At 56.0% G+C, this 21,275-nt stretch overlaps 2 protein-coding genes across 3 annotated transcripts; one reads left to right on the top strand and one right to left on the bottom strand.

Annotated features, from left to right (window-relative positions):
* Positions 1-323: 323 nt before the first annotated feature.
* Fam98c (family with sequence similarity 98 member C) lies at positions 324-4,729 on the top strand. 2 transcript variants are annotated; one of them, XM_051162732.1, is made up of 8 exons: positions 324-422; positions 553-698; positions 782-916; positions 1,238-1,443; positions 2,396-2,473; positions 2,573-2,689; positions 3,458-3,625; positions 4,399-4,729. In XM_051162732.1, exons 1-8 carry the CDS (start codon positions 382-384, stop codon positions 4,540-4,542), a joined length of 1,035 nt encoding a protein of 344 aa, XP_051018689.1. In that variant the 5' UTR covers positions 324-381; the 3' UTR covers positions 4,543-4,729. The 2 variants fall into 2 exon arrangements, with proteins under 2 accessions (XP_051018689.1, XP_051018690.1); XM_051162733.1 differs by lacking the exon at positions 3,458-3,625.
* A 1,636-nt stretch (positions 4,730-6,365) lies between these two features.
* Rasgrp4 (RAS guanyl releasing protein 4) lies at positions 6,366-20,636 on the bottom strand. The gene is made up of 16 exons (XM_051162795.1): positions 20,591-20,636; positions 17,647-17,831; positions 16,459-16,564; positions 16,266-16,328; positions 14,799-14,930; positions 14,544-14,697; positions 12,550-12,723; positions 10,665-10,781; positions 10,091-10,366; positions 8,395-8,475; positions 8,182-8,286; positions 7,944-8,062; positions 7,700-7,844; positions 6,924-6,960; positions 6,684-6,815; positions 6,366-6,564 (listed from the first exon to the last, which is right to left on the bottom strand). Exons 1-16 carry the CDS (start codon positions 20,611-20,613, stop codon positions 6,434-6,436), a joined length of 1,980 nt encoding a protein of 659 aa, XP_051018752.1. The 5' UTR covers positions 20,614-20,636; the 3' UTR covers positions 6,366-6,433.
* Between the last annotated feature and the right edge of the window lie 639 nt (positions 20,637-21,275).

Below are 21,275 nucleotides of genomic sequence, written 5' to 3'. Positions count from 1 at the left end.
GCCAGGGCTACACAGAGAGACCCTGTCTCGGAAACAAAACAAAACAAAACAAAAAAGCAGAGAATGGGAAAGGAAAACAAGTCGCTTTTTGCCTTTAAGTCCCCAACAGTAGAAATACCCAAGCCTCCCCGCGACCTCTCGGACCCTAACCTCAAGCTGTAAAATTTACAACCCTGGACAAGTTCCCTGAGGGGGGCGGGTTGGCGAGCTGCCGAGCCAATCGGAGGGCCGAAGCTCCTTCGCTCCAGAATGTGATTGGATAGAGGCTCGGGGGGGTGGCGGGGGGACGGGGAGGGGGAGGGATGGGAGGCGGTGCCCTCGGGGCGGTGCCTGTCCCGGGGCGGAAGGGGGCGCGCACGCGGGGTCCCCGGCGAAGCTGCCATGGATGGGGCCACGGTGGCCGGTGACCTGCTGACTCTGGGGTAAGAGGATCTGCGGTGCGGCTTGCGGGGGTGGGGTAGGGTGAGGTGGGGTGGAGGGTGTGGGACGTGCGCGCTCGCTTGGGGACGCGGACGCAGAGGGGGACTGGCCCTGACGCTCGCCCCGCCGCAGGTACGCTGCCCTCCCGGAGGCTGCGTCTCGGGGCCCGTCGTGTGCGGACTTCAGGGCGCTGTGCGCGCGGCTGGCGGACGAGCTGACGGCTCTAGGAGCTTTGGAGCGGCGAGAGGAGGGCGCCGCAGTGCTGCGCGCTGGCCACGGTGCGTACGGAGCTGGGGGTGGGGTGGGGGTGGACAGCGGGTGGCCGGACCCGCCGCCGCGCCCTGATGGCCTCCTCCGGCAGGCCCGGATGCAGAGGAAGAGTTCCTGCGGCAGTTGGCCGGCCTGCTGCGGGCGTTGCACTGCCCGGATCGCGCGCTCTGCGGAGGAGACTGCGCCACGGGGCTGCGGGAGCCCGGCGGCGGCCTGCGCCTGCTGCGTGAGCCCGGGAAGCCCCTGGGGAGGCGGGGCCTCGGGTGTGGGCGGGGCCTCTGCAGGGGGCGGGTTCTCGGGGGGCGTGGCCGAAGCGTTGATGCGGGAGCCTGCGGGCCTTAGGGAGGTAGGCTCTGATTAGGGCTGAGTTCAGCATTCTGCAGAAGGGTCCTCCTCGGAAAGCTTCAGTGGGTTGAATTAGATGCTGGTCGGGTAGTTCGGAAGCCGGCTGGAGGAAGAGGACCCGCCTGCTGCCGTGTAAGGGGGAGAGGCTTACTCCTGGGGAGGGGCCAAGGTTCTGGTTGGACACCCATGTTTCTGTTTTCAGGGTTTCTTTGCTCCGAGCTCCAGGCTGCCCGCCTCTTGCACCTGCGGCTCCGGCCGGATCCCAGCCCCGTACCGACTTTTGGAGAAGACGAAAAGGACGGAGACGGCACGGTTCAGGAACTGATGCTAACTCTTCAAGCCCTGGGACTCCCTAGACCCCTGCGTGGAACCCTGGCTAGCCAGCTACTCCGGGAGCTTCACGACAAGGTAGAGGGACGCCTTACTTGGGGAGCGGCTCCTGTCTTCAACACCAGCCCTAGAATGAATTGATCTAACGACAGGGATGGTTTTAGAGCTCTAATTTGCTTTTTGCTGTGATAAAATACTGACAAAAATAAACAAATAAAATAAAAAAAAAATAATTAAAATCCAAAAATAAATAAATAAACAAACCCCAGCTTGGGGAAGGAAAGGGTTTGTTTCAGTTTATACAGCCCATCAGTGAGGAAAACCAAGGCAACTAACTCGCTCCTTCGGGTTTGTTGTTACCGTTTTTTTTTTTTTTTAATAGAAACTTAAAAAAAAAAAAAGACATTTATTTATTATTAAGTATCCAGTGCTCTGCCTGCATTTTCACCTGCAGGCCAGAAGAGGGCACCAGATAACATTATACATGTTTGAGCCACCAGGTGGTTGCTGGGAATTGAACTCAGAACCTACTGGAAGGGCAGTCAGTGCTGTTAACCTCTGAGCCATCTCTCCAGCCTTATAGAAACTTTAAAAAAAAAATTTTTTTTTTAAAGATGGATCCAGGCCCATCTGCCCAGAGAGGGCACTGGCCATAGTCGACTAGGCACTCCTAGCAATTAAGGCTGCAGACGGCTCAGAGGTTAAGAGTACTGACTGCTCCTCCAAAGGTCCTGAGTTCAATTCCCAGAAACCTCATGGTGGCTCACAACCATCTATAACCCCTCTCCTGGCCTGCAGGTGTAATACATAATAATAAATAAAATAAAATAAACAAACAAATAGCAATTAAGAAAATAACTCAACAGGCATGCCTACCGTAGGCCAAGCTGATGGAGGCAGTTCTTCAACTGAGATCCCCTACCGTTGCTTCCGTCCGAGACTCCGGTTCACACGGCCGAGGGGAACTGGAGCCGTGGAGAAGGTTCATCCTGCGTGTGGCTCATTGCCTTCTGACCGTGTCTCCCACCAGGTCTCCGAGCTGCTGCCTTCCCTCCCCCCGGAGTCCCTGCAGCCCCTCCTCAACTCGCCACTGGACGCCCCGCGATGGGTAAGAGCCTGTGTGTAGACCGGCTGTGAGCAGTAGCCGCCGCCGCCGCCCGGAGGCAGAGGCGGGGACCCTTGGCGTGACTGAAACCTTGTCTTCCAGGAAGCCCTGGAGTCTCTGTCGCAAAGCCTGACAGAGCAGTACCGCTGCCGCCGCTGCCTCCTCCTGAAGCGCCTGGACCTCACGACATCCGCTTTCCACTGGGGGGACCGGGCAGAGGTGTGTGGGAACCTTGGCAGGAATAAGCAAGCTTGTGGCCGGGGCGGGGGTGGCGCACGCCTTTAATCCCAGCACTCGGGGAGGCAGAGGCAGGCGGATCAGCTGTGAGTTCGAGGCCAGCCTGGTCTACAAAGAGAGTCCAGGACAGCCAGGGCTACACAGAGAAAAAAAAATTAAAATAAGTTCATTTTGGCTTATGATTTTGGAGGCCAAAACGCTCAAGCTTGGGCTGTTAGAACTGACAAATGTCCTATTCTGTGTCGTCATAACATAATGAGACTCACATGAACACCCCTCCGCCCCCCACCCCCCACCCCAATTCCAAGGGTGGTGGCCCGTGGCCTCGATTGTCACCCAGGCTCAATCTCTAATAGAGTCAACCATTTCTTTTAAGGTTTTGTTTCTGGCTGCGCGGTGGCGGCGCACGCCTTTACTCCTAGCACTCGGGAGGCAGAGGCTGGGGGAATCACTGTGAGTTCGAGGCCAGCCTGGTCTACAAAGTCAGTCCAGGACAGCCAAGGCCACACAGGGAGACCCTGCCGGGGGTTGGAAAAAGAGATTTGTTTCTGCCTCTTAGCTTGCCGCGTAGCTAACTCCTGACCCTCTAGCCTCCGCCTCCCCAGCACGGAGATTTGAGTTCTATGCCGCAGCGCCCAGCTCCATCACAGCACAAGTGCCTCGGAGAATAACCCGCTCCAGCGCGCAGAGACCCTGCTTAGGGACGAGCTCTCGCGTGCTCTCTCCATGTCTGCTCTTCCCCCCACCCAGGCCCAAGGAGAGGCCATGAGGGCTGTGCTGTCCCCAGTCCGAAGGCTTCTGACTCCAGAACCTGAGGTGTCTATCCCACACGTTCTCGCCGCCCGGGCCGATCTTTCCCGTGTGGTCCCGGCTACCAGCGTGGCTGCCCGCCGAGGGACCAGCTGTGCAATCAACAAGGTGGGCGCACACCCTGGGCACGGCAGTCTGGGCATCCTTGGCCTTCAGATTGGCCTTTTGGGCTTTCCCTTGGTGCAGTGTTCTCTCTGGTACATGGACTCTGGACACAACCGGCCTCAAACTACCCACTCTACATGGCAGCTAGAAGCAAGTTATTTATATACGTAATACAAACATACATGTATACATACATGCTACACACACACATATATGAGAGACAGACAGACAGAGAGAGTTGTGTGTGTGTGTGTGTGGGGGGTGTTTCTCTGTAGCTTTTGCTGTTCTAGAAGCCGTAGACCAGGGCTGGAGAGATGGCTCAGAGGTTAAGCACACTGACTGCTCCTCCAGAGGTCCTGAGTTAAATTCCCAGAAACCACATGGTGGCTCACAGCCATCTATAATGTGATGAGACGCCCTCTTCTGGCCTGCAGGTGTACATGCAGGCAGAGCACCATGTACATAATAATAAATAAATCTTAAAAAAAAAATATATATATTTTACAATTTGTACACCAGGCTGGCCTCTAACTCAGAGATCCTTTTGCCTTTGCCCCCTGAGTGCCAGGATTAAAGGTGTGTATGACCACCAGGCTTTTATTTTTGAGATAGGGTCTCATGTAGCCCAGGCTAGCCTCCAACTCACTATGTGGACATGATGAGGCTGGCCCCAAACTTTCAATCTTCCTCCATTTCCCAAATGCTAGGATGGTGGGGTACACCAACGCACCCAGCTTTTTACCCCTTACTGAAACTTGAGTCTAATCGACTCTCAGGTGCTTATGGGTGACGTGCCAGACCGTGGGGGGCGTCCGGGTGAGCTGGAGGCTCCCATGCCCACCTGGAAGAGCCGAAGAGAAGGTGGAGGAACGGGGAGAGCTGGCCAACAGCGCTGGGGCCGCAGAAAGAAGAAAAAGTGACGGGTCCTTCAGGACCAGCTGTAGGTTCTGCCAGGGTGTGTGGGGGGCTGTTGAGAATCCTAGGGCGTCACTGTGAGGGTTTCTTTCACCAAGCCCGGCCTTGCCTGTGCCGGAGACCCTAAACGCCCTACGCCCACCCACCACTCAACACTATGAACCATGTTGTCCGAAAATAAATTTAATTCTTTTGATGGTTATAGGATCTGTTTGTGTGGGGACCAGCTCGGGGGGGGGGGGGCGTGGAGGGGGGGGGTGGGGATCAGCTGGGGGGGGAACGTGGGGCCAGTGTGGGGACGTGGAGGGGCGGTGGGCTTCTGTCCCCAGGTCTGGGCCAGCCTTTTGCTTTTCACGTGGGTGAGGGGAAGGACACACTGAAGCATTGGCAAACACTTGACAGGTGCTCCCTGATACCAACCGTGTGCTGGGCACCGGGGACACTGCGGGACAATACAGGCAAATATCTCATCCCTTGGGGAGCTGTTCCGGGCGAGGAGGGGGCAGACATTTAAGCAGGAAGGGAGGGTCGCAAAACGTTTGCGTGACATCTCTGAGGTCCGTGAGGCCTCCCCAAGGGGATGTCACTTGAGCAAAGCTCTAGAGCAGGCAAGCCACACGGACCTCTGGTAAAGAGCAATTCGGATAAAGGGAAGAGCTAGCGTGTCCAAAGGCCCTGAGGTAGGAACAGGGAGGCCCGCGTGCATGCGGGATGAGGATGCAGCAGGTGAGGTGTGGAAAGGGAAGACGAGTGGTGGGGACAGAGCCTCCGAGCAGAGGAAGACGGCTCACACACGCTGCCCATGGCAGCCTCTGTCGCCTCCACTCTCTCGCAATCTCCCGACCAAGTCAACAGTGCCCGTGCTCCACTGGGTCAGAGCTTCAAGTTCTAAAACAGGTGTGAGCCTGGCCCCCCACTCTGTGGGCTCAGCCTTACTAAGCTTCAGTCTCCTTATCCTGGGAAGTGGGTTGTCGGTGGGGGGGGGGGGGGGAATGACGCAACTGGAGCCCAAATACGTCCAACACAGAGCTGCTGATGCCAAGCAAGGGGAAAGGGAGTATGAATGACTCTCGGTGGAACGCAGAACTTTCTCTAGGGGAAAACATGATGGATAAGAGGCAGGGCTGGTGTGCAGGAGGCTTCGGGGAGGGAGGGGAAGGAGTTAGGATGCCGGCTGTTCAGGCACTGGGCTTTGTGGTAGCTTCGGACGGCGGAACTCGTACCGGGAAGGGCACCTGGGAGGAGAAAAGAGACACAGTGAGGGGCACTTATTTTATCTAGGTGGCAGTCCACAACCAGGACGGGGCACCTCCCTCAGACTGTGGCTAAGCAAATGAACCAATAGTCCCAGGTGAAGTCTCTGCCTTTCAGGAGTGGAAATTGTTCCAATAATATTTATTGTGGCTCCTGACATACTTGGCCCTTACTTTTTAGTGAGTGTGCGCGTACGTGTGTGTGTGTGTGTGTGTGACCTTGCAGAGTATGCCAAGGACACCTTCCTTGACCATATTTTCACGTTACTGTTGTTTGGTTTTGAGACAGGGTCTCTCACTATAACAATCTGACCTGGATCCTCACCACGTAGGCTGGCCTTTAAGTGTCCTGTTGCAGCGTCTTTAGTGCTAGGATTATAAGTTTGGGCCACCATTCCTAGCTTTATTGGTTTTTTTTTTTTCCTCTCCCTAAATCTTGTTTTCTGTGCTGATAGCTGCCCACCTTTGTCCCCTGCGTATATTAAGACTGCTGTATATTAAAACTCTGTCAACATTAAAATCTAGTGAGTGTCTCCACCCTCCCATCCAGATGACTGAGGAGTTCCACATGGTTTTCCTTTCCCGTGACTCCCAGATCTGTCCTCTGCCCGCAGACATATGGCTTGTGTCTCCCCAGATCCAGTCAGGGACCCCTTACCATCTCTGTCTCCCAGGAGGAATGTGAAGACTCCGTCTGCGTCCAAGCATGGCGCCGGTGGCAACCAGACTCAGGATCTGCAGACGGCGTATAGGAGAGATTTTCCTCAGAGCCTGCTCCTGACGGGAGGGGTAGAAGAGATGTGGCTGTGACAGGAGGCCACCCCGTGGAGCTTAGGAATAGACCCCACACTCCGGGCTCCCGTCCCAGTACTGCTATGCTTGGGGAGTCTCACCAGAGCTGGCAGGAGGAAGTGTGGCTGGCACAGGCGCTCCTGGGGGGCCCGGGTCACCCTCTGCGTCCGGCCTCTTCTTACACTCCACTCCCACTTGATCCTTGCAGTGTCTGTGACAACACAGCCCACAGTCTGGGGGTTGGAAGGGTGGGACAGGGAGGAACTATTAAAATGGCGCCTTGTTCTTTCAGCTTACAGGTTGAGAGACCCTCCCTCGGGGGGGCGGTGCAGCTCGCTCACCCCGACAGCGATAGCCTTGCTTGGTGACACCCCAGAGCTGGAGGAAGGAAGGTCAGTCGGTTAGTGGGACTAGAGGGGGGAGGATGGGAGAGGACGGAAGCCCATAGGGTTTGACATTTCTTTTTTGTTTGTTTGTTTGTTTGTTTTTCCAGACAGGGTCTCTCTGTGTAGCCTTCGCTGTCCTGGACTCACTTTGTAGACCAGGCTGGCCTCCAATTCACAGGGACCCGCCTGCCTCTGCCTCTCGAATGCTGGGACTAAAGGCGTGTGCCACCATGCCTGTCCTTTCCTCTCTCTCTCTTTTTTATTTTCAAGACAGGGTCTCATGTAGCCCAGGCTGGCCTCAAACTCTCTATGTAGCTGAGGATAACCTCGCACTCCTGGTTCTAGTCCACTACCATGCCTAACGCAATGTACTCGGGTTTGCAGATTATCCAGAGTTTTGGGGAATTACTCAGGGATTTGGGTAGTACTCACAGCTTGGCTACTTACTGTCTTGGGGAAGATGACCTGATACCATGTAGTTTGGTGAGTGTACAGAATATAGGAATGCCAGTGTTTGGTGCTTATATGAACCGAGGCTGGGGCATTTCTGGAAGTCTCCCCCACCCCCATCCCTCCTCCACCCCCCTACCCCCACTCCCCTTCCCATTGGCCCAAGCTAGCTTGCGAGGAGCTGAGACAATGGGGGCGGGAGGGGTGGCAGGGGGAGAGGGGGGACGATGGGGACAGGACAGGGACAGGGCCCAAGGGTGCTAACAGGGCCAAGTGCTCACGAAGCCACTGCAGCTGTGACAGAAGGCGGGCTTGCGGAAGGTGACCTCGTGGAAGGTGTGCAGGAAGGCCAGGCCCAGCTTGGAGCAGATGGCGCTGGCACGGAGCAGGTATTCGGTCAGCTCCTCTCTGCTGAAGGAGCCGCTCCTACAGGGCAAAGGCCGCACCTCAGCCTTGGCTGGCCTCTCGAGTGGCATATCCAGGGCCCTTGCTGCTTTGGGAGGTCCAGGAGGCAGGGCCTCTTACCCGTGGCGCGGAGGTGGGTGAAGCCCATGGCAGGCAAAGGGGAAGTTGCCCGACAGCCGCTCGAAATCCTCCTGAGAGATGGTACCCCGGCCTTCTGGGTCGTAGTTCCTGAACACGGACTTCAGAGGAACACAGACACTAGCGTGAGGACAAGGACACCCCCCCCCCCGCCACCCCTCACGCCCCCTGTGGCCCTGGCTCCTCCCCTACCTCCCACCTGTGGCATCCCCCTCCTCACCGCTACGAGCTTTTCCACATGCTGACCCAGGGTCCTGCTGTCTGGCTTTGGTGTCACACCGTGGGCCCATTCCACCACCAGAGGTGCTTTGTAGGGGGAGGGTGGCTAGAGGGCACACAGAGGGACACAGTCAAAGCAAGGACTTGAGCCGGGGGGGGGGGGGGGGGATGGGGGGGGGGGGGTGGAGGTCAGAGGTCAGGGGCCAAGGCTCACCAGGCTCTTGGGACAACGTGGCTCCCGGGCATAAGAAAGTTCATATATCTCATCTTCTGTGTAGAAGAGATCCAGGGACAGCTGGGGGATGGGCAGGGCAGTAAGGTTTCACTGCAGTCCAGTCCCTGCCTAGGCGCCGCTCCCATTTTCCTCTCAGACTTTTCTCTTCTTGGACCTGCCCTGCCACACCTGTCTGTCACCTGCCATACTGTTTCCTCTACAATCCAGGGGTACCTTGTTCCCACTGAGCCCTTACAACGAAACTATGTACGTATGTGTCTTCTGTGTGTATGTACACTGTGCAAGCCGGGGCTCACGGAGACCAGCAAAGGCATCGGATCCCCTGGAGCTGGCCTTAGAGGTAACCTGTGAGCTACCCAAGTGCATGCTGGGAACGGAAATTGGCTTCTCAGAACAGCAAGAACTCTTAGCCACTGGGATCTCTCTCACCATCCATCCCCATCCTCACCCCCTCTTCACCACAGAGTCCAAGCTGGCCAACTTCCTCTCGTAGGCTCCTGAGTGTTTAGAATTTAACAGCGAGCCACGGAGCTTCATTTTGCACAGGGGGAAGGGGGGTCAGCCTGAGAGTTATGGAAGGTCTTATCCCAGGGGCTGTGCAATCAACTTTTCAGTCTTACACTACACAGCCTTCGGAATGTCTCACTGTCCCAGATTCCCATGAATTGAGTACCATAAAGGCACTTATCCAGTAGGGAGGCTCTACCATGAGCCACGCCCCCAGCCCCTCATTGGGGGATTCTAGGCAGGGGCTCTACCACTGAGCCACACCCCCAGCCCCTCATTGGGGGATTCTAGGCAGGGGCTCTACCACTGAGCCACACCCCCAGCCCCTCACTGGGGGATTCTAGGCAGGGGCTCTACCACTGAGCCACACCCCAGCCCCTCACTGGGGGACTCTAGGCAGGGGCTCTACCACTGAGCCACACCCACAGCCCCTCACTGGGGGATTCTAGGCAGGGGCTCTACCACTGAGCCACACCCCAGCCCCTCACTGGGGGATTCTAGGCAGGGGCTCTACCACTGAGCCACACCCCAGCCCCTCACTGGGGGATTCTAGGCAGGGGCTCTACCATGAGCCACGCCCCCAGCCCCTCACTGGGGGATTCTAGGCAGGGGCTCTACCACTGAGCCACACCCCAGCCCCTCACTGGGGGATTCTAGGCAGGGGCTCTACCACTGAGCCACACCCCAGCCCCTCACTGGGGGATTCTAGGCAGGGGCTCTACCATGAGCCACGCCCCCAGCCCCTCACTGGGGGATTTTAGGCAGGGGCTCTACCACTGAGCAACACCCTCAGACCCTCACTGGGAGACCTAAAGGAAAAGAAAGATACTTGGATTGGGGATATAGCTTAGTGCTAGAAAACCAGCATAGAACTCATCATCATGCAGTGGGTGTGGCTCAGTGGTAGAGCCCCTGCCTAGAATCCCCCAGAGAGGGGCTGGGGCATGGCTCAGTGGTAGAGCCCCTGCCTAGAAGCCCCTGCCTAGAATCCCCCAGTGAGGGGCTGGGGCATGGCTCAGTGGTAGAGTACTCCCAAATTATATGAGGTCCTAGTTTCAATCCTCAGTACAGCAAAACCCAAAGCAACCAAACAAAACCCTCACATCCCTTCAGTACCCTGGTCCTGCAGACCCCCAGCAGCTCAGACAACGTAGGGCCCATAGCTCACCGTCAGCAGATGCAGCAGGTCCTCATTGGCGCTGCAGGGAGGCCGCTGTCCCTGCAGCGCTGCCAGCTCCTGCAGCCGCAGGTAGAGGCTGTTCAGCTTGGGTAGGTACAGCCGGCCGTCTGGCGATCTGTCTGGACGGGCCTCATACAGGGACACCAGGTCCTTGAGGTGTACACCCAGGACCGGCAGCCGGAAGCCAGTACAGCTGGCCCAGGTGCGGCGATAGCAGGCGTAGTTGTTGTGGGAGGCGAGGAGGTCCGTCAGCTCCAGCAGGGCCTGTGTACAAAGTACATGCTGCGGCGCACGCCTTTAATCCCAGCACGCGGGAGGCAGAGGCAGGCGGATCGCTGTGAGCTCGAGGCCAGCCTGGTCTACAGAGCGAGTCCAGGACAGCCAAGGCTACACAGAGAGACCCTGTCTCAAAAAAAAAATAAAAACAAAAAACAAAACCAAAAAAAGTCCCCAGTTGATTCCAGAGACCTTGCTTAGCGGCTGGTGGCTGTTAGAGGAAGTCACGTGTGCGGGCTCCAGGGCGCATGAGCACTGTGGACTTTTGGGGGAGGTAAGGGGTTACCTTAGTGCTGTCAGGGCTCAGGTGGACGTGGGAGTCCTTGAGTCTGGAGATGGCACTGTGGCACAGGCCCCCCGTGACCGCCATCAGTGTGTTGAAATTCTGTAGTTGGCGGAGCCTCTAGAAGGAGGTAAGGGCGGAGGCGGGAGGAACCGCAGAACAGGAGCAGGGTCGGGTACGGAGCTAAGGGTTTGGGCAGTGCATGAGTGTGGACCCGTGTGAGCAGGCAGGTGGGTTAGGGCGGCCAGGACGGATTTGGAACAGACAGGTGTGTGTCAGCCAGGGATGGAGAATTTGGAAACGGACCAGGCGTCAGGCTTCTGGGAGTCAAACAACTGAGAGAGGGCGTGGACTGTGGATGGGGAATTGGGTACCAGGCAGAATTGAACAGGATAACGGTGACTTGGAAGAGTAAGACGGATGTAGGACAAATGTGAGGCCCACAAGGTGTCAGGGGAATCCTCTCTCCCTCCCTCCCTCCCTGTTCTAAGCAAGAAGGGTGGAGGCCACTGTGGACAAAGATGAGGCAGGACCAAACAGAAGATGCTCATCCTAAGGACCCCCACCCCACCCCCCGTTGATGCTAGACCCACTCTCAGGTCTAAGAGCCCAGCAAGATGTAGCTCGGCGGTAGAGCCCCTGCTGGGGATAGCCGGGCATGGTGGCGTACACCTTTAACCCCAGCACTCGGAGAGGCAGAGGCAGGTGGATCGCTATGAGTTTGAGGCCAGCCTGGTCTACAAAGCGAGTCCAGGACAGCCAGGGCTACACAGAGAAATCCTACCTTAAAACGAAAAGGCTTAGGAACGTGACCCAGCGATAAAGGACTTATTTGAGGTGCGGGAGAGCCTGGGTTCAATCCCTAGTATAGGCACAAACAGCCAAGCAAGAGGAAGAAGCAAAGTGCTGGAAGGTTCCCAAGAAAGGGCGTGGTCTGCTCTGGAGATACTCAGAAAGGCCTGACCACAGGGCTTCCTTTTTTCCCAGAAGAGAGAGGAGGCTGACTCAAAAGGTCAGGGTGAGAGAGACTGGACTGCCCCTCTGTATCTAACCATCGCTAGGAGTGATACAGTCACTGTCCCAAAGACAAGAGGACTGGGTGACGTGGAAAGGATCCTTTTCTCTGCACTGGAGATAGAATGCTTGATTTGGGGCTTGGGAAACAGTTGTCAGTTCCTAAATAGCAAACCAGCTGGTGGGGCCAAGCAAGGTCCGGCTGTGATGTCAAGGCCAGTCCCCAGCTAGATCCCCAGGAGTATGGACTGCAGTGAGGCTAGGGTGTGACGTCATAGTGGTTGGGGGTGTGACGTCATAGGCGTGGTGGGTGGGGGTGGCCTGCTGAATCAAGAGTCCGGTTCCGTTCCCAGCGCCCACACTGAGCAGCTCACAACTGCGTCTTCTGTGACTCCAGTGCCACTGGCTTCTAAAGTCACACACTTGCGCGCGCACACACTTTAAAATAATTTTTTTAAAAAGCCAGGTGCCTACCAAGAAGAGACTTGATACCCTATGAGCATATACAGGGGGAGGAGGTCCTCCTCAGTCACAGTCATAGGGGAGGGGAGTAAGGGGAAAATGGGAAGGAGGGAGGAATGGGAGGACACAAGGGATGGGATAACAATTGAGATGTAATATGAATAAATTAATAAAAAAAACTAAAGACTACCTACAAAAAAAAAAGCCAGGTGTGGTGGTGCACACCTTTAATCCAAGCACTCAGGAGGCAGAGGCAGGAGGATCTCTGCTAGTTCGAGGCCAGCCTGGTCTACAAAGCAAGTCCAGGACAGCCAAGGCTACACAGAGAAACCCTGTCTCAATCGAAAGTGAAAATCGAAAATAAGTAAATAAAAAAGCAAGCGAGCGGGAAGAACGGGCAGCCAAGGCTTACCTGTGCCACGTGAATGAATTTGTCGAGTACCTGGGCACGCTGCGCAGGCCCAGGACGGCTCAGCACCATGACCTGCACCCAGCGGGACACGCTGTTGCTCAGCCCCACGGATGCTTCCAGAGCGGGACAGCCCCTCACTGAGCCCTGCAGAACATAGCCCCTCAGGTCCTGGGCCTGAGGACGAGGTTGGTCAGCGTTGGCCACGATGCTCCTATCCTGTCTTTCTGGAGGTCCTGACCTCTAGTGTCGAGCATCCTAGCATGCTCTAGCCTAAGTCTCCCCTCGGGCTGCTGAGGGTCCCTGACCCTGACGTCACCACATCGTCACGATACGTCTGACTGTGGCAAGGTCAGCAGAGGGAATGATGGGAAAGTGGACTTGGAAGGGCTTGTTTTGTTCTGCTCAACAGCGTGTACATGCCACACCCATATCCACCACTCCCCGCGAGCACACACATGCATGTACGCACACAAATGCTCACACACACACATGCACACGCATGTACACGCACCCACCCATGCAGACAGGCACCGGCCCATGCATGCACCTGCACACGCAGACAAGCACACACATGCATGTACGCGCACAAATGCTCACACACACACTCCTCCACACGCGCACACACGCATGTACACGCACCCACCCATGCAGACAGGCACCGCCCATGCATGCACCTGCACACGCAGACAAGCACACACATGCATGCACGCGCACCCAAGCTCACGCGCATGCATGTACGCGCACAAATGCTCACACACACACTCCTCCACACGCACACAAACACACGCACACGCATGTACACGCACCCACCCATGCAGACAGGCACCGCCCATGCATGCACCTGCACACGCAGACAAGCACACACATGCATGCACGCGCACAAATGCTCACACACACACTCCTCCACACGCACACAAACACACGCACATGCATGTACACGCACCCACCCATGCAGACAGGCACCGGCCCATGCATGCACCTGCACACGCAGACAAGCACACACATGCATGTACGCGCACAAATGCTCACACACACACTCCTCCACACGCGCACACACGCATGTACACGCACCCACCCATGCAGACAAGCACCGCCCATGCATGCACCTGCACACGCAGACAAGCACACACATGCATGCACGCGCACCCAAGCTCACGCGCATGCATGTACGCGCACAAATGCTCACACACACACTCCTCCACACGCACACAAACACACGCACACGCATGTACACGCACCCACCCATGCAGACAGGCACCGCCCATGCATGCGCCTGCACACGCAGACAAGCACACACATGCATGCACGCGCACACAAGCTCACGCGCATGCATGTACACACACACACACACACACACACACACAAGTACACACAACATCCGAATAAGGACATCTGTCCCCTAAAGGAACCAGCTCCCCACTTTCCTTCGAGACAACAGCACACGTTAGAGCTGACACATTTCAACACAGAAGCACACGCAGCGCCTTGAGGGAAGTGAAATGCAGCCATTTCAAAGGTTCTGCTCTGTTGCCGTTTTTTTCCCTCTGAGCCACGCACTGTTCTCAGGTAGGGACCGCTAATGCTCTGCTTTAATCTTTTCACCTTCCCATACGGGGGAACTGAGGCACAGCTGAGTTGAAATGCTTGGTGGGTGAGTGCATAACTGATAAAAATGCCTTGATCGCTTGACTCTGTGGTCCTATTGCAATCAGTATTTTTGTGACAGGGTCTCATGTAGTCCCCGAGCTGGCCCTGAACTTCCTGTCCTTTGGCATCAGCCTCTCAAGTGCTAGGCTTATAGGCCTGTGCCCCCAGAACACACTGCAATAAGCATTTTTTGGGTGTGTTTTTGTTTTTGTTTTCTGAGACAGGGTCTCTCTGTGTAGCCCTGGCTGTTTTGGACTCACACTGTAGACCCCCCGCCCAACCCACCCCAACCATCTACCCTACCTTCCATTTCCAGCTTAGGGGCACACTGGGAAAGGTGTTCTCACCGTGATGGCCTGGAAAGCTCGGAACTCCAGGTAAGTGAGGTGTTGAGCGAGCTCCTCTGTCTCCAGGTGATCGAACAGCAAGGACACTTTCCGCTTCTTGCCCAGGCCTGGGCTGCTCATGAGAGGTGGGGGGCCGGGCCCCCCAGGACTCAGGCTGGAGGCCAAGGACCGACAGGTCACTGGAGTGGCTCAGGGGTGGAGGTTTGGGGAGACATGGAGGGTGTGGGCAGGGGAAGGAGGGTAGGGCTGGCTCACAGGTTGGAGGCGTCTCCCAGGCTCCTTTGGGTCACGTTGCCCTCCTGAGCTACAGTGGCCCAAAACCGACCTATGACTTCCTCCAGCTGGGGCTCCTGGTGCACCGCCTCAGGGTGATGGGTCAGCCAGTACCTAGGAGGGTTTCAGAGGTGGGAGGTAGACTTGGGCTGACTGTAGGGTAAAGAGGTTGAGGGGCCTTCGGGTAAGGGATGCTGAGCACAGGACAAAGGGACTTTCCGCGTGTGCCGGGGTTCGGGGGCCAGGGTTTAGAAGGGGTGATTCAGAGGGGAGCTCTCTGGAGTAGGAATTGGAGGGGTTGGTTCTTAAAACAGGAGAGGGGTCTTGAGACAATTGGGAAGGGAGACATAGGGGTGTCAGGAACTGGTGGGGGGAGGTTTGGGGAGTCAAGGCAAAGTTGTCTTTGGGGTGAGGGAAGTGAGGTCTCACCTGGCAGTCCATGGGATCTGTCAGGGGTCTCCAAGAATTGTGTTCTCTAAGGAGTGGTGGCGGTGTGTGTGTGTCATTTTTTTTTTTTTAAAGATTTATTTATTATGTATACAATGCTCTGCCTGCATGTACACCTGCAGGCCAGAAGAGGGCGCCAGATCTCACTATAGATGGCTGTGAACAGGTGGTTGCTGGGAACTGAACTCAGGACCTCTGGAGGAGCAGTCAGTGCTCTTAACCTCTGAGCCATCTCTCCAGCCCAAGTTTGCAGTGATTTTTACTTTTTCTGTAAAGATTTCTTTCCATCTTGTACGCATGAGTGTTTTGTCTGTCTGTCTGTATGTCTACATTTGTACCATGTGCATGGCTGGTGCCCATGGAGGCCAGACGACAGCACTGGATCTCCTAGAACTGGAGTCACAGTCATCAGCCACCATGTGGGTGCTAGGAACTGAATTCGGGTCCTCTGAAAGTACGGCAAGTCCTCTTCCTAACCACCCGGCTGCCGGTCGAGCCTCCAGCCAATTGCATTTCAGCATGGGCTTTTTTTTTTTTTTTTTCTTTTTTTGGTAAATTCTATTTTTTTTCTTTTTCGTTCTTTCTTTCCTTTCTTTCTTTCTTTTTTTTTTGAACTGGACCCTTACTCTATAGCCCAGGCTAGCCTTGAACCTGAAGAAATCATCTTGCCTCAGGCTATCTCATGCCAGGATTACAGGCATGACTCATCACACAGGTTCTTAGCATGGAGTTTTAGAAAGTAGGCTTGAGGCTGGGTGGAGGTGGTTGTGCACGCCTTTAATCCCGGCACTCGGGAGGCAGAGGCAGTGGATCTCTGTGAGTTTGAGGCCAGCCTGGTCTACAGAGTGAGATCCAGGATGGCCCAGAACTACAGGGGAAAACCCTGTCGGGGGTGGGGGTGGAGTAGGTGAGTTTTTGGAGTTGGGAGTAGGCAGGCGTTAGGCTGGGGGGAGGGTCTTGGAGAGGTGTTCCACCGCGTTGGGGATGTCGGCCCAAACCTACCTGACCAAGTAACAGATCTGTAGCTGTCTGAGCTCCTGGGCGTCTTTGGCGGCCTTCTGGTACTTGAGTTCTAGTCAAGGCTGTTTCCCAGCGTCCCCTTTTGCCTCCTCCGCCCCCTGTTCCCCGTCTCCCAGGAGCTGACGGGTCTGTTCTCAACCCTCTAGATGAAGATCATGGTACCCGGGGAGGATATGAGGTCAGCAGACGGGCAGCAAGGTCTGAGGACGGCAACACCCAGCTGTGCATTGTAAGCACCATCTTGAGAATGTGGTCGCTGCGGCGTAGGCTGCCAGCTGAGTCTGCGGGGGGTGGGGTGGGGGGGTGTCTCAGCCTGGGCCCCTGGGCGACACACACACACACACGGCCCCCAGAACCGGGGGGGGGGCAGGATGACACACACGGCCCCCAGAACCGGGTGGGTGGGGGGACACACACACACAGAGCCCCCAGAACTGAGTGGGCGGGGCAACAGACACACACATGGCCCCTAGAACTGGGTAGGCAGGGACACACACACACACACACACACACACACGGCCCCCAGAACCGGGGGGGGGGGGCAGGATGACACACACGGCCCCCAGAACCAGGGGGGGGGTGTGCCCGGCTGGCGCACACATGCTGGCTCCTGGGATACTTGGACAAGCAACACGATTTCCTCGTGACTCGGCTGCCTTAGCTGGAAGGTGCATGGCTCCTTGCCCTCAGTCATCTCGAGGTGTGTTTGTTTGTTTTAGAGACAGGGTTTCTCTGTGTAGCCTTGGCTGTCCTGGACTCGCTTTGTAGCCCAGGCTGGCCTCAAAATCACAAATATCTGCCTGCCTCTGCCTCCCCAAGTGCTGGGATTAGAGGCGTCCGCCCAGCCCCTTCCTTGAGCTTTTAAGGTTTAATTTTATTAAAGTGCATGTGCATGTGTGTGTGCGCGCGTGAGTGTATGCCTATGCATGTGTGTGCGCGTGTGTATGCCTGTGTGTTACAATCTGGTGTAGGAACTCTCTCAGGCCAGAAGTGTCAGGTTCCTGGAACTGCAGTTACAGGTGGATGTGAGCCTTCTGACGTAGGTACTGGGAACTAAAATCGGACCCTTGGCTGGCTTGCAGCTCGCTATTTAGACCAGGCTGGCCTCGAACTCACAGAGATCCGCCTGCCTCTGCCTCCGGAGTGCTGGGGTTAAAGGCGTGCACCACCACCTCCAAGGTAGACCCGGAATTTGATCCTTCCGCCTTCCCCAGGACCCCGCCCCTCTGTCAGATTTATCCTACTCAGCGGCTTTCTCCCCCCACCAGCGAGCAGGGAGAGGAGCGCTCACTCAGCCCGGCTTTCCTTCCTTCCCTTCGGGTCAGCCCGGCTTTCCTTCGGGCTGGAGAGGCTGCCGACTCACCGAAGCACTGGATACACTTCTCCAGGACCTCCTCCACGCTGCAGCTGCTCTCACTCAGCACTCCCAGGTTCATGGAAGCCATAACCTTGCTGATTTCCCGGGGGGTGGGGCACGTCTTGTGGCGGCGGGCCGGTCGCGGCCGACCCCGCCCTCCTGCCTTCCCAGAGCATTCCTGATGAGACTTCCTGTAGGTACACACAACACATACATACACACACACACACAAAAAACAAAAAACCCCAAGGCGGAGCATCGCGGGAGCCCCTTCCTCCTAACTACACTCCCAGAAGTTTTCTCGGACCCAATTCCTAGGCAACACGGGCCAAAGCTCTTGCAGATCAAATCTCAGGGTTACCCACGACCCTCCCCAAAATATTCCAGATTCCCCAGGCAAGCAAGGTCAAAGACCAGGACCACGGGTCTTCCGAGCTTAAGTCCCCTCCCTCCTCCAGGCACTGGCTCGTTCCTCGTTTCTGTTTCTAATTACTGATTTTCGGTGGCGCGCGAGGCAGAGGCAGGCGGGTCTACAAAGTGAGTCCAAGATAGCCAAGGCTACACAGAGAGACCCTGTCTCGAAAAACCAAAAAAAAAAAAAAAAAAAAAAAAGGATCTAGTTATGAGAAATTTCACACGTAATATATATCATTGTACCCGTCCTTTGCTGCTATTTGTCATCCGTCTGCCCTCCCTCATCTCATCGGTCCCTTGCCTCTTCCTCATGTCATCCTTCTGTTTTCGTATCACACATGTGTATGGATGCACACATGTGTGTGTATACGCATACTTAAATCTAGGTTTCATATATAAAGGAAAACACAGCATTTTGCCTCTCCCGTCACCCTCTGTTACTGCCACCACCCTTCAATTTCCTCTTGGCAGTCCTAAAGCGTCACAAATGTGTTGTAGGCAAGACCCCCTCCCCGCCAGGACTCATCCTGAGATTTCAAGGAACCCAGGAAACCGACCCCAGGACCAACCGCTGGCCGCCCAAGGTCATCCTGTGGGAGCTGGACTTCAGGGTCCTGCCGGAGCCAAGAATGTACCCGGGAGTCTGTAGGGCTACCCCTACTGCCCGGGGATGGACTGAGCCCAGATGGTGAGGCGCAGACCCCCACGTCGTCGGTCGGAGCTAGCCTTTGCTTACCCAAAAGTCTTAGCCTTTAGCCTGCTCCCCACAGTTTGGAGCCCAGAGAGGAAGTATCAGAGCTTCTCGTGGGGTTCCACGGAGCTAGGCGGGGTCCCTGGGGCCACAGCAGCTTCAAGGAAAGTTTAAAAATAACCTTTCCAGTGTTATGCCTCCCTAGGTGTCTGTCCCAGGTGGGGAAAAGGGGCTGTGGGAGGGAGGGAGAGGGGAAAGGAGGGAGGGCCTAGGTGCTAATCTTCAGAGTCATCCAGAACTGGGTTCGAGATATTTCTGCTAGCTGTGTGCCTTTCAGTAAGTTGCCCTGTGCCTTTATGGCCTTTGTTTTCTTCACATGAAAAAGTGGAGTCAGTCTTGGATTAACCCCCCAACCCCAGGTGTTAGAAAGCCTGGATTCTCAAAGACACCCAGCTGTGGGAAGCTGGCCTCCAGCTATGGAGAGGTTGGAAGCCACTCACGGTGTAGTCCTAGCTTGCTGGGGGAGATTGAGGCAGGTCCATTGCAAGTTTGAATGCTAGCTTGGCCTACAGAGCAAAACTCCATCTCAAAAAAACCCAAAACACCAAACCAAACCAAAAAGACCCCAAAACCAAAGCACAAGTTAGGAGGAAGCAGGCAGACTTGCAGCATGCCATGGGTGTGAAATCACAAACATCCTAAAATAAATCTGCCATGTCCCCTGCAGCCCAGCTGTTAAATATTAAATAATAGCAGACACCTGTTGAGCACTGGCTAGGAAGCCGGCTGAGGTCTGAGTATTCTGTAAAGATGAGGGTTTTTAGCTGGGTGTGGCGGCACACGCCTGTAATCCCAGCCCTCCGGGAGGCTGAGGCAGGCACATCTCTGTGAGTTCGAGGCCAGCCTGGTCTACAAAGCGAGTCCAGGAGAGCCAAGGCGACACAGAGAAACCCCGTCTCAAAAACAAACAAACAAAACCAAAAACAAAACAAAGCAAACTCAAAGATCAGGGTTTTTCAGGTGCCCACACCAAGTGCCAAAAGCATCACCTTCGCGGGGTACTCCACATAAGCCCCGCTTCTCAGACCCCATCACAGAGTCCCAAACAGTAGGGGGCGGGTCCAAGCCCTCTGTGCGGGCTTTTACACCTGAGAACCAGCGGTCTGCGCGGACTAAGGTCTGCAAGCCCCTCTGAAGTGGTACCCGCGCGATGACTCCGAGAGAGAGAAGGCGGAAACTGAGCCAGAGCGCTTGGGTAGCTCACCGAAAGCCACACCAGGCACAAACCAAGGCAGCTAGGATCCTCTCAACCGCTTTCCTTTTCAGGGTCATACTAGGGAGGCTGGAGGAGGTGTCCAGGCTGGGGCACCCAGCACAAATCCATCCTTCCTTATGGGGACCGGGCGGGGAAGCCATGCCAGGAGCCGGAAGCCTATTTCAGATCCTGCTGGCCCGACGCAGCCCCCCTCGACCCTTACCTGCAGAACGGCTGCCCACCCCGCAGTGTCTGGAGCGGCCAGGAGTGGATTAAGAGGCGCTGCCTAGACCTACGTCACGAACCTCTCTCCTGGGGTTTTCTCCTGCAGGAGCCTGGAGTTTCCAGTTGGGGGTGGGGTGTGTGGGGCGTGCAAGTGACCAACGGAGGGAACAGGGAAGACCCCGAGGGGAAGGCAGAGGCAGCCGGCTGAGGGAGCTAGGCTTGCAGGGACACAGGACAGCTCCAACTCAGCTCGCCCTAATGCCCCACTAAAACTCCGTCTTAGGGGAGGGGGCGCTCCCCTCCTCTATGTCCTCCCTGCCACCCCCCCCCCCCGACAGCCAGAGGCATCAGGACCTTCCTCTTACCTTTTGCTATCTTTCCGGTTCATGTTTCTTCGACGCGGGGGGGGGGGCGGGGGGGCTGGGGTTCTGACAGGAGTTGGGGGTCCTGGGGTCCTGACAGGAGTGTGATCCGGTTCCTTCCCTTAACCAGATTTGTCCCGGGGGCCCGTGGGAGCTGGAGCGTCCACGGTGCTTAGGAAGGAAAGAGGAACTGCCCCCCCTCCCCCACCCACCCCCAGGCCAGGGGGAAGGAAGAGGCTGGGGAGAGACCAAAGGCTCCCCTCCCCCTTCATGGGGATCCCTGCTTGCTGAGGTTTTCCGGTGCTGCTTCCCCCCACTTCTCTCCCCGCCAGCTATCTCTCTATCTTTCTTTCTCCCCATCTCTGAGACACACACGCACACACACACACACACACACACACACACACACAAACCAGTTTTAAAAAATGTGACTGATTTTTAGGCTCAGAAGAAAACTCTGTCTCTCTGTCTCTTTCTCTGTTTCTCTCTCCTCTTTCTCTCTCTCTTTTCTCTTTCTCTCTTCTATTTCTCTCTCTTCTCTTTCTCTCTCTGTCCTCTCTCCTCTCCCCCCCCCCCCCCCGCATGCAGCTAAGGCTCAAAGGCCCTGCTTCAGCCTCCCACATGCTAGGATTACAGGTGTGAACAGCACCGCTGCTTTGAAGGACGCCATTTATAACTGGAAAACATT

Source organism: Acomys russatus, chromosome 19 (genome assembly GCF_903995435.1).
Source record: "Acomys russatus chromosome 19, mAcoRus1.1, whole genome shotgun sequence".
NCBI classification, from domain to species: Eukaryota; Metazoa; Chordata; class Mammalia; order Rodentia; family Muridae; genus Acomys; species Acomys russatus.
The sequence above is the reverse complement of the archived record's forward strand: the minus strand, read 5'-3'. Positions and strand labels throughout refer to the sequence as shown.

Bases quoted from the DNA above. Each gene is read 5' to 3' on its own strand.
- Fam98c (XM_051162732.1), top strand. From the start codon at position 382: ATGGATGGGGCCACGGTGGCCGGTGACCTGCTGACTCTGGG. The intron at 699-781 runs GTGCGTACGGAG...CTCCTCCGGCAG, and splicing joins AGTGCTGCGCGCTGGCCACG to GCCCGGATGCAGAGGAAGAG. The intron at 3,626-4,398 runs GTGGGCGCACAC...ATCGACTCTCAG, and splicing joins CCAGCTGTGCAATCAACAAG to GTGCTTATGGGTGACGTGCC.
- Rasgrp4 (XM_051162795.1), bottom strand. From the start codon at position 20,613: ATGAACCGGAAAGATAGCAAAAG. The intron at 8,287-8,394 runs GTGAGCCTTGGC...TGTGCCCTCTAG, and splicing joins CACGTTGTCCCAAGAGCCTG to CCACCCTCCCCCTACAAAGC. The intron at 6,961-7,699 runs GTGAGCACTTGG...TCCTTCCTCCAG, and splicing joins GTCACAGCTGCAGTGGCTTC to CTCTGGGGTGTCACCAAGCA.